Raw genomic sequence first — 11,581 nt, forward strand, 5'->3', positions numbered from 1 at the left:
GGGAGGGGACCCCAGCAGGGTCAGACCTCACCATCCTCTCCAAGAGGAAGGTGTGGGAAGGAGCCTGGGGCTGGACTGTAGCAGACTGCCTGGTCCATCCATGTCTGGCTTCGCTTTGCAGAAGCTGGAGGGGCTGGTGAGGAGAGCAGGTCTGACACTTTCCATCAAGAGTAGACATCTTTTTATCTGCTCCTGAAGGAAAGGAGAAGTGCCAGGTGTTTTTTTGGGATGGGTCACTTGCTGGCAGTCATTTCTTCTGTCCTCCAACCTTGCTCTTCTCTCTGCAATTAACTTCCAGGCAGAACAACTTTGCCCGGGGCCTGGAGCAGCAGCTGCCGGATGGGCTGGTGGTGGCCACGGTCCCCTTGGAGAACCAGTGCCAAGAGGAGCTCTCTGACCCCACTCCTGACCCCGAGTTCCTCACTGGTGAGTGAGTCCAGCTGGATCCATGTCTCTCCCAGTGAGGCAGCTGCCAGCATGTCCAGCTTCAGCACCTTAACCTCCCACAGGATTTATCTACCACAGGCTATATCTAGTCTGGCTTTAGCACCCTGTGCTCAGCTGCACATAAAGGAGCCAGCAGCCGAGGGTTGGTTCCTTTTTCCAGTAAGAGGAAGGCATTAAAAATAAAGGAAATGCAAAGGCTGTAAATTAATTGTGGAGTGTAAAAGCTCAAGCATCTGTCAAATATTTGGAGCATTTGCAAAAGGATTTTTCTTTTTTTTTTTTTTTTTTTTGAAGGCAAAAGTGGTTTTCCAACTACCTTTGATTTCTTTGCTGATATAGTGAAGCATTCAAAACCAAGTGCCACCGAACCAAAATGTTTTGGTTTGCTGTGCCAGAGCATCATGGGCCATGAGTGATAGGTAATCATGGGTTCCTAGACAGCCTTCAAAGATTTGCCTTTTTTCCAAGTTTCCAGTATTCATAAATAGCCTTTATTTCCTTGGTGTTTGTTGCTGTTTATGGGAATAAATCACTCGGGACTCCATTTTCTTCATGGTGGAAAAAAGCCATTCTTTATTCATGTAAGTCCTTTTTAAAAGTAAATGTTTTGTACAGTTTTACAGACCTCGTGTGTGACTCCAATTGGTCAGTAGCTTTCTTGCCAATTACTTTATTGGTTAGTAACAAGTTTTTATCCTGTATTGATCGGTCACTCAAACTCTTGGTGCCTATTTGCAGGGACAGTTGTTTGTTAAAGATAGTTTTCATTTTTCTATCTAATGGTGCAGAAACAGTTTATGCAGGTGCAAGTAATTTTTTAACCCAGGAATAGTTTGTTATGCTTTCCCATGGGAACTTGCAAAGTACTAGCTTGACAAGGCCAGCCACTGATTCCAGGAGAGCAGGCCTGATTTTATGAAGCCTTTCTCTATGATTTTTCTACCTTACTGCAATACTCTTGGCTGAAATGGCCCTGACATCCAGGAGTTACTATGCACAGGATGTGGCTAGTAATGTGTTTTTGTCTCATAGGAGACCCTGTGCATTCCCTTTGTCTGGCAGAGCTTCCAGGAGGATTTTGGGGAGCCCCCATGGACTGTATCCAGGGTCTGGTGGATTCTGGTTGCCCTGACAGGGTGCATTGCAATGAAGGTGGAGTCAGATTCAGCAGGGAGGAGGGTGCTGATGGGTCTTGAGGGGCTGAGCTTCCCCAAGAGCGCTGGATGCGTGGGTCACTCTTGCTTCCCTGGGGCCACTCAACCCTGCCTGGAGGTGCTGGAGGACACCTGCCTCCCAATGGGGCTCTCCTGCCTGTGACATGGTCACATGGATGTAAGGAAGGCACTGCCACCACAGCCTCAGCATCACAGCAGTGTCAGTGGGACTGGGATTTCACTGGCAATTATGCTGGGGAGGTAAAAACCAGTAAATGATCCTATTCATTTCCCACTCTCTGCTGGCTTTGTGGCTGATTTAGGGGAAAAAAAGGAAAAGAAGTAAAATATTCTCTGCTTGTCAGAAGCTTGGATATCGCTGTGAATACACAAGAGGCAGAGCTGCTGAGTAAGGAAGGGCTGTTTTTGCATAAACACTTTGCAGGGAAGAGCAAGGCTTTGAAGCTGTCGGCAGCAGCCAGCACAGAAGACAGAGGCGCTGGAAGGCAAAGGATCTTATCCTGCTTATACTCTGTCTTCAGGTCTTGTTACAGAGGGGGGGATGCCCACTGTTATCCTCCTGAACTCCTGCTGGGCGCCTGTTAGCAGCAGAGTTTGCCACTCCGCTGCCGAGCGGAGGCGTCACGCGCTGGCTGTGCAGCACTGGAGCTGCCAGGGGGGAGGTGGCCTGTTCCAGCATCCTGCTGTGGCACTCTAGGGATGCTCTGGCCACCAAATTCAGAGCCATGAGCACCCTTCAGTTCCCTTGATGGGGCTTTGTCTGAAGCTCAGTGGCCTCTCTGTCCCTCTGCTCATAGAAGCTGAGCTGCCTTGTGCCTTAGGCAGGAGTACATGGCCGCCTAGCACAGGTTTCCATGAATTTGTGGCTTCTGTAACTCACAGCTAAATGGCTGAAGGATGGGATATCTTTGAAGGAGAAGGACAAACCCTGGGTCCTCTTCAGCCCCAGCATTGCCATGATGTCCTGAGGGAACATTAGCATGAATAGGCGAGTGATTTCCCCGTCCATCTGTCCATCTGCTGCCCACTCAGCTCAGTCCCAGCCGAAGGGGACCCAGGGCCTCTCGGCTGGTCCCACTTGGGCACACGTGGCATGACGGTGACCGTTCCCAGGCCTGCTAGCAGCTCATTAAAAAGCACAGCTCTCATTAGTGACATAATTAGCACACCTGGGCATGCCTTGGGAGTGGGCACTGGGAAGGGAGCAGGAGGGAGTGCAGGAGGAGGCTCATTATCTTCCAGCGCAGAGCCCCGGATGGCAAAATTAAACAAGCCTACGTGTTTTCCTTCAAAGCCATCATTGTAATTGCTGGGGACCACCTGACCCTCAGCTCTGAATGCCTCCCTGGGGGCATGTGGTGTGTACAGAACCCTTTTCCCTGATTTCTTCCTACCTTGCTGTCTGTGTTGCCCAAGGCACGAAGGGCTACAACCATCCCCATGGTGAGGTATTGCTCAGCAGTGGCATTGAGTCCCTGTGTCCTTTCTCTGGCAGGGATGGTGAACTTCAGCGAGGTGTCCGGGTACCCCCTCCTGCAGCACTGGAAGGTACAGTCTGTCATGTACCATGTCCGGCTCAACCAGATGACCATCTCCCAGTGTAAGTGTGCAGGGACACGGGGAATAAGGGGAGAAAGGACAGCAAGAGGTGACATAGCCTTCTGCTGGCAGGTGTTGGGCTCAAAGGCTGGTTGCCCATTGTGAGTGTGTAGGGAGGTAGCAAGGGTTTGCCATCATCTCACCATCTCTTTCCCAGCCTTCAGCAATGCACTCCACTCTCTGGATGGAGCCACCTCCCGTGGAGATTTTGTGGCGCTGCTGGACCAGTTTGGCAACCACTACATCCAAGAGGCAGTGTACGGCTTTGAGGAGTCCTGCTCCATCTGGTATCCCAACAGGCAGGTCCAGCGGCAGCTCTGGCTGGAGTATGAGGACATCAGCAAAGGTAGGAGCTTATCCTTGGGAAGGGAACTCCACCCCATGGGAGTGGGAAGCAGGTTTGCTTTTGGCATTTTGGAGGGTGCCCAGCCTGTGTCAGGACTGCGCCCCACGTCATCATCTCACACCCTGCTCTCACACCCTTTGAAGCCAGCCAGAGGATTCCCATGGATTGCAGCAGGCACTGGTCCAGGCCGAAAAGAAAGATCAATACCCACAGCCCCAGGGAAAGACAAGTGCACCCATCCCACCGAGCCATCCTGCCACATTCTGGACTTAACTGTTGTCTTTAATCTTATTCTTTCCTTCCTTTTGTCTCTGCCATATCTACTCTCTTCCACTTGCATCCCACAGCCAGACTTTTCTCTCTCCAATGTGTTTCCTTCTCCTGGGGAGAATGCTTTTAATGCCTGGGAACCAGTTAGGAGCTGGGAGGTTCATCATGGTGCACAGGGCATCTGGCACTGCTGCATCCCCTGCAGTGCCCTGGCTGCAGTGAGCTGTGATGGATCCCCAGTGGAAGAGGTCATGCCCACTTTGAATGGCAGCTACAAAAGCTGAGGCAGCCTAACTCCTGCCTGCTGCCATCTGTCCTCAGGACTGTGGCAGCTTGGTCTAGTGGAGGGTGTCCCTGCCCATGCAGGAGACTGGAACGAGATGGTCTTTATTGTCCCTCCCATTCCAAACTATTCTCAGATTCTATGGTTCTGGGATCTCTTGTGCTGGCTTCAGCAAAGCTGCCTGTAGGCATTTTCCTGCCTGTGCTGGGGATGGTGGGTTGCAGCATCCAGGCTTGGGCAGCAAACAAGAGGCAGCTCCCAGGCCTGGGCATGGGGAATGCTGAGCAGAGCTGCTGCTTTTTAGATGACTTTGGTTTGCTGCTCCTGCCCAAGAATTCCCAGGTGCAAGCAGTGTGAGCTTGGAGCTCACAGGCGCCACAACGGACACAACATTTCCATCATGAAGCTTCATATTTCTCAGTATTGGCACCAGCCTGTGATGCTGCTCTTGCTATGTCCTAGCCACAGAGATATTTATTATATCCCCAGGGCTCTTGTGTGGGAAGGGCTTCTTTCAAAGCCTGAGTCTGAATCCTGTGGGCTCAGGTCTCGTGGAGCCTGGACTTCTTCACAAGCCCACCTGGGAAAGTACAGACCCGCTGCTGTTTGGCTGTAGGCTGTCTCCAGATGTAGCACCCCGTGATTGCAAGTACTTCTTTTTTTCTCCTGCAATTTCCTCCTCTTTGATTTTCGTGCTTGGAGGCTTTTCAGGTCTGGCAGGCTTTTTCCACCCGGAGTATCACATTTAGGTTTCACTCTGGCACCTGCCACTTTCCTTCCTTTGATTTTGTTTGCAAACGTCAGGGGCTGGATATCGATTGAGAAATTGCAAGAGACAAATCATTCCCTGGCTCCTCTGCTTTTCCTCAGTGCCTGCTAAGCTGCAATTCTCAGCCGGTCTAAAGTGATCCATCTCCAGCTTCCTGGGGGAGCAGAGCAACACTTTTGTGTCCCAGGTTTTGTGTTAACAGCCCTGTTTTCTTTGCAGGAGTCTCAAGGATGGGCTAGTGCTGGCCCATCATTTCTCCACAAACCCTTGCTATAGGGAGATTTTCCTATTGAGTCATGGATGTGTTCCATGGTGGCTCCCCACAGCAGCCAGCCCGTACCAAGTCACCACTAATGATGGCCTGAGCCTGCCCTGGGGGTGAGGCTTTGCCTGGTCATCCTTCAGCTTCCTCCAGCCCCACCAACCATCTTCAGTGGTCCCTCTAGGCCCCTCTTTCTTCTGTATAAATCCAGGGGCATCCTTTGGCAGGGATTTTGTGTGAAAAGCACTGTTCCCCTTCGTGGCAAGGCTCGCCATGGCAGGGTGATGCTACTCAGGGCACAGCAGTGATGGGCAGATTTTACCTTTTTGACTTCTGTGCAAGGACTGTTCCTCTTGTGCCAAAATATTTCCTGCTATGTAGGGCCAGGAAGGATTTTGCAGGAGAGTGGTTTGGCAGGGGTCTCTGTTGGGGAGTCAGTGTGACGTGAAGGTGCCCAGGCAGGTCCTCCAGGAATCTCCAGCCACATGAAGGAGGCTCCCTCTCGTGGGGACCTGCTGTAAGGGTGCACTGTCCCAGTCCAGTTGTAGGGATGGGGCTGGGGAAACTGAGGCACGGGGAGACCAGAGGACCTGCAATCACAGAGGCCAGGGTGGGCTCTTTAGTCCTGATTCCTATGAAGACCGGTAAGTATTTAATCCCTACAGAGCAAAAGGATACAGGGGGCTCTTTGGAAGCGCTGCCTCTCTCCTGGGTGGAAGGCAGAGCTCTAGCCCCCTCACACAGCCACTACCAATGGCTTGGAGCCCACGCTGGTGTGACATTTTTCCCCCTTCTCCAGGCAACTCCCCCTCAGATGAGTCAGAGGAGCGGGAGCGGGACCCCAAGGTGCTGACATTCCCCGAGTACATCGCCAGCCTCTCCGAGTCTGGCACCAAGCGCGTGGCCGCCGGCGTCCGGATGGAGTGCCAGAGCCGCGGGCGCTGCCCCTCCTCCTGCCCGCTCTGCCACGTCGCCTCCAGCCCCGACGTGCCAGCTGAGCCCATCCTGCTGGAGGTCACCAAAGCAGCCCCCCTCTACGAGCTGGTCACCAACAACCAGACCCAGCGGGTGAGGAGCCACGTGCTGGGGTGATGGAGTGGGCAGGAGGGGTGGCAGGACTGCATTGTGGCTGTCTTTGAAGGCAGCTTGCCCAGATAGCATCATGTCCAGCCGTGGCAGCCCTTGTCCGTCAGCCAGCCCTGCTCTCCAGGCTGGATGGACTGTGCTGGACCCACCAGGGAATGGATGAACACTGGTACAAGGGGTGGTGGGATGGGAGCTTATCTGCCCGATGCTCAACCCCTTTTCCTCTCTCCCAGCTCCTGCAGGAGGCCACCATGAGCTTGCTGTGGTGCTCGGGCAGTGGGGATGTCATCGAGGACTGGTGCCGCTGTGACTCGAGTGCCTTTGGGGCTGACGGGCTGCCCACCTGTGCACCTCTCCCACACCCAATGTAGGTGCCCAGCCTGGCTTTTTGCTGTGATGGGGCTGTGAAGAGGTGGCGGTGGCCAACAGTGTGGTGGCAGGAGGTGGTGGGGCTGTGTGCCTTTATGGGACAGGTTTGCAAACTGATGGGTGACCTGGGAATTGAGAGTACAGAGTTGCAGTGTCTTTTCTGAGTTCAGCTGAGGACTGAGGAGCTGAGGACTGGTAAAGCAACCCTAGGGAATGAGTTCTTTGGACTAACATGCCCAGAGCCAGGAGGGGAAAGGGAGGGGGAGTAATTTCTCTCCTGAGGTTGCTGTCTCCTGTGAGTTAATGGCTTTGAATCCATTTTGTTGTGAGAGAGTAATGCAAAAACTGTCCCCCAGCCTGCGTCTCTCCACTGTACATGAGCCCAGCAGCACACTGGTGGTACTGGAGTGGGGCCACTCGGAGCCCCCCATTGGGGTGCAGATTGTGGACTACCTCCTCCGTCAAGAGAAAGTCACCGACAGAATGGACCACTCCAAGGTGGAGACAGGTGAGTGGGGACTCCACTGGTTCTCTAGGGAGAGTGGGATGGAGATGTTAGAAGAGAGCCTCTGCCTTTGTCTTTGCAAGGGGATACTGCAAGAAATCAAATACCCTGTGGAAGAGAGAGCAGCCCTTCTCCTGCCCACCATGCTGGAGAAAGGGGCAGCTCCATTCCATAGGGATGAGCTTTTCTGGAAAAGCAGTGGGTCCGCCTTTATACAAACTTCATGCGTTAGCCTTGGTCCCCCTTGGCACCAGGCAGCGTGGCAGCAGGCACAGGCTCTCCGCAGCCCCAGGGACAGCTGTGCCATCACCAGTGGCACATCCTCCCCTCTCTCCCTAGAGACGGTGCTGAGCTTCGTGGATGACATCATCTCTGGTGCCAAGTCCCCCTGTGCCATGCCAGCCCAAGTGCCTGACAGACTCTCCTCCACCATCTCCCTCATCATCCGCTGCTTGGAGCCCGACACCACCTACATGTGAGTGCCCTGTGCCGTGCCTGTGGCAGTGCTGGCATCCTGATGCTGTTTGATGCTGCCTGTATTTCCATGTGGCCTTGGGAGCCCAGAGCTTTGTTTTTTCCCCTTCTCATCCAGGTTCACTCTCTGGGGAGTTGACAACACAGGAAGACGTTCCAGGTCGAGTGATGTGACAGTCAAGACGCCCTGCCCTGTGGTAGATGATGTGAAAGCTCAAGGTGAGATGGAGGGAGCTGCTGGACTGTGATGCTTGGGACCAGAGGGAGTTCCCCCTTCCAGCATGTTCCCGTACATGTCTCGTGTCCTGGCTGTAACATCTCCTTCACCCATAGTGGCCCAGGAGCTGCCACATGGTGAGGAGGGCTGAGATGGGGGGCTGCAGGAGGCACAGTTCTCTCTGAAAACAAAAGTGAATAAATGGTGCTTCACTAATGCTACCTGATGGCTTCACCATTTCTTTTCTTAATTAGACCAAACTCTGGGAAGCTAACCTGGACTGAGTCCAGGGAATGCCATCTAGTCTGTTGGGACCTTGTCCTGATGTGATGTAAATCATAACTCAGTGTACAAATCTTGGTTCTGGTCCTGGTTTCCCTAGAACTGAGCTTTAGCCCTGACAGGCTTTATTCATGCCTTTCCTTGCATGCCACTGAACACTCCCTGTCCTTCTGCCCAGAAATAGCAGACAAGATCTACAACCTCTTCAACGGCTACACGAGCGGCAAGGAGCAGCAGACAGCCTACAACACCCTGCTGGACCTGGGCTCCCCCAGCCTCCACCGAGTCCTCTACCACTACAACCAGCACTACGAGAGCTTTGGGGAGTTCACCTGGCGCTGTGAGGATGAGCTGGGGCCCAGGTAGGCTCGGGAGCTGAGCTGGCTAAGCAGGCAGGCCTGCCCACCAGCAGGCTTGTCCCTCATGGGTAGTCGTCACCAGGAAGGCATCTATACACCAAATCTCATGATATGATGATGGATGATAGACCTTAGAGTGTCACAGTGAGGTTTCTATTTTGCTGGATGCTGTACATGTGCAAGGACCTTAACATGGGACAAGGTGGAAAGTGGTTGACAGTTGTCAACCCAACACTGCTGTCCATTCCCATCAGCCCTATCCTGTCTCTAGAGTTTGGCCTAACATGTTCATGCTATGCAGAGTGGCAAAGGGATGGGATTTTCTCTTTTCCTTCATAGCTGATGCCACAGGCAAAAAGTCAGAAGGTCTTGGAAAAATGACACACCTTTGAGGGATGGAGATCCGATTCTGCTTTCTGCCTTTTCCTGGGCTTTGGCTTGAGCTGAATGCATCTCTCTGTACTGAACTCTGTCAACTTGTGGTCCCCAGCAGGACTGACTTTAGGTCTGAACTGTGCATTTCCTCACTTTTGATCCACATCTGTGGTTGTGTGGGGGTGGCATGATATGAGTGGTTTTGGTGCCCAGGCAGGCACCAGCTACAGCAGGTGAGCAGCTGCTACAGGTACAGCTGAGCTGCTACAGCAGGTTTTGGAGGAGGTTGTCCTGAGCGCTTCCTGTCTCGTGCCTAAGTAAGCACCATGTCTTCTCTTTAGGCTTCTCCAAGTCACTGAAGCCCCTCCAGCTGCCTGAGAATGTCTCAGGCTCGTGGGATAGCCAGATGTTCCCTTCTCCCCATGTCCTTCAACGTCTGCTTTAGTCTGCGTGGTTTCCCAGTAATGTAGATATTTCCAGTCAGTTCAGCAAGCTGGGCTGAGAGATTGCGTGTGCTGCAGTGGTGTTTCATAGCATGTGGCCTCCAAACAACCAGAGCTGTATCCTCATCTGGAAATCAGGGTTACTTTCAAATGCACATCAACAAGAGCTCCTATGTATGAAATTCATGGCCTCTGCCTTACACCGTGCCCTACACCTCCTCTTGCTGGTCTCACAACTGTCTGTCTTCCAGCCCTGCTTCTCCAGGTGATCACTTGGCTACTTCCAGCTGAGGATAGGAGATTCTCCATGTACATCCTTTGTCCTCCAAACCTCTGCTAGGCAGTCAGAGAGACTCAGCAAGTAGCTTGTGCCTAACTTGCACTTCGTGCATTGGACTTGTCTCCTGGTACAGCTTTGGTGGGAAACTCTGAGAAGGCCCTCCATGCCCTGGAGGGGTCTCCTCAGAGGGGTCTCTTCTCTTTTCCCTTTTCCCATTTATGTCCTAAGAAATGTGAGCTCTTTGAGGCACAACCTCAAAGCTCAGTAGCAACATTGCAGCACATGGAGTCTTTTTAGGGCAGAGGCTCCCAGCAGCTCCTCTGCCCAGGGTTGCCTCATTCCCCAACACCGAGTGGGATCAGCAGGCTTGGACTTTAGTCTCACCTTTGTCTTGATCCCAGCCGTGGTGATGCTGCTCTGTCTCCACTTCCAGATGTGAAATCCAGCCCCAGTTTGCACAGACCATCTGACATCTGTTGTGGTGATTTGCATGAGGAGCTCATAAAATTCCTTACGTGACAGACTGGAGTCATCACAGAGCCGCTGCCATCACTGAGGCTGAGTGTTGCCACTGCTGCTCCCTGCTCCAGTGAGGAGACCCAGGGCCAGCCAGAACAGGGGGTGGAAGCTGCCTCCTCGAGCCCCACGAAGCAGAGGCATTGCCATGGAGCAGCCAGAAATGCCACTGAATTACCCAAATGATACCATTTTCTGTGTGAATCTATGAGCCAGAGGGTTAATTGCACCCTCTGGAAATGCTGGAGCGCTCAGGATAGGATGACGCAAGTTGCTGATGAAGTGTTTGCAGCTCGCACTGCTTGGAAAGAGGCATTTAGGCAGCTGCAGCGGGCTCTGGTGATGACAAATCTTGGAAAGCAGACCTCCTGTTTGATCGTCTGCGAGGGTGAAGCACCCAGACTGGTGGTGACAGGACAAATCACTTGCAGATGACATTATTTAGCCAGCAGACAGTGTTTGTTTGACTGTTACTGATGCTCCTTTGAAGTCGTGGATGCGGACCCACGCGACTGACTCTACCATGTCCCTCCTCCTCCACATATCCAGGGCACCTCCTACTCTGCTCATTTGTGGCACACTCAGCTCCTTTCTTGGCAGTGCTGGCTGCTGGACTGAAGAAGCATAACTTGTTGTGAGTGCACAGATAACTTGTCTGAGGCTATGAAAGCAAGTCGCTCCCTCACGGTCCAAGAAGGGATGCAGAGAGTTCTGGTATTTGCATAAGGAAAGCAAATTGAGAAAAAAGCAAATAATAAGTGGAAGTTGGATTTGATGCAAAGCCCAGTGAAGTCTGGTGGTGCCTACATGCTTTGAGCCAAAATCCGTGGGATCGTATCAGGCATTCCTGTGAGGGTGCCTGTAATGCTGGAGGAAGAGAGGCACTCGTGGCACCTTGCTTAGGTGTCAGAAGCAGAGGCTGAGACAAGTGAGAGCTTGGCTGTTTTCTCATGGCTGGCCAGCTTGGGTGGCTGTCTCCAGAGCCAACACTATGCTAACCACCTTTGCCTCTCTGGCATGCCCTAGACGTGAGCTCTGGGGTGGCACTTGTTATGTGGCTGCAGAGCTGGACAACCTTTCAGTGCCTCCAGATTGGGCCCTTGGAGCTGCAGTCACATCCAAGGTTTTCTCTCTAGGAAAGCCAAGGCTGGCTCTGACTGGACTTGGGGTAAATTAATTCCTCTTCAAGCAGCTCTCCCATGGTGTGCCTGGCCTGGAGGGAGGTGTGGAGAGGCAGTGGATGTTCCTTCATGGTTGGTACACATATCCTGGAGCTGTCACACCAGCCCACCCTGCTTATCCTAAGTAAGAATGTCCAGTAAGAATGGGATTTTTTCCTTCAGAATCATGATTTGTTGCTGCCTGTTGTGGGCTGGGCAGTTGCTGAGTTAATGCTAGTGAGGGGATATATCTTCTTTTCCCTGACTATTCTAACCCACCAACTGACCTTGTAGCTGGGTAGGAAACTTCTCTCAGCTCATCAAACACTTAAACTTTGGTCTGGGTTTCCAGGCACACGAGATA

The 11,581-nt window shown here is 52.6% G+C and overlaps 1 protein-coding gene across 3 annotated transcripts in view; it reads left to right on the forward strand.

Annotated features, from left to right (window-relative positions):
• ASTN1 (astrotactin 1) overlaps positions 1 to 11,581 on the forward strand; it is a 60,866-nt gene that overhangs the window by 37,884 nt on the left and 11,401 nt on the right. For all 3 annotated transcript variants that reach the window (XR_011001992.1, XM_068199447.1, XM_068199448.1), the window contains exons 14-22: positions 299 to 426; positions 3,118 to 3,222; positions 3,379 to 3,567; positions 5,951 to 6,219; positions 6,471 to 6,604; positions 6,963 to 7,114; positions 7,451 to 7,586; positions 7,704 to 7,804; positions 8,263 to 8,446. Coding sequence is in view for 2 of the 3 variants with exons in the window: in XM_068199447.1 (XP_068055548.1) it covers positions 299 to 426; positions 3,118 to 3,222; positions 3,379 to 3,567; positions 5,951 to 6,219; positions 6,471 to 6,604; positions 6,963 to 7,114; positions 7,451 to 7,586; positions 7,704 to 7,804; positions 8,263 to 8,446 (1,398 nt within the window). In the remaining variant the exon portion in view is untranslated. The remainder of the gene's footprint in view (positions 1 to 298; positions 427 to 3,117; positions 3,223 to 3,378; positions 3,568 to 5,950; positions 6,220 to 6,470; positions 6,605 to 6,962; positions 7,115 to 7,450; positions 7,587 to 7,703; positions 7,805 to 8,262; positions 8,447 to 11,581) is intronic.

The sequence above is a fragment of the Anomalospiza imberbis genome, chromosome 9 (assembly GCF_031753505.1).
Source record: "Anomalospiza imberbis isolate Cuckoo-Finch-1a 21T00152 chromosome 9, ASM3175350v1, whole genome shotgun sequence".
In the NCBI taxonomy this organism is placed as follows: Eukaryota; Metazoa; Chordata; class Aves; order Passeriformes; family Viduidae; genus Anomalospiza; species Anomalospiza imberbis.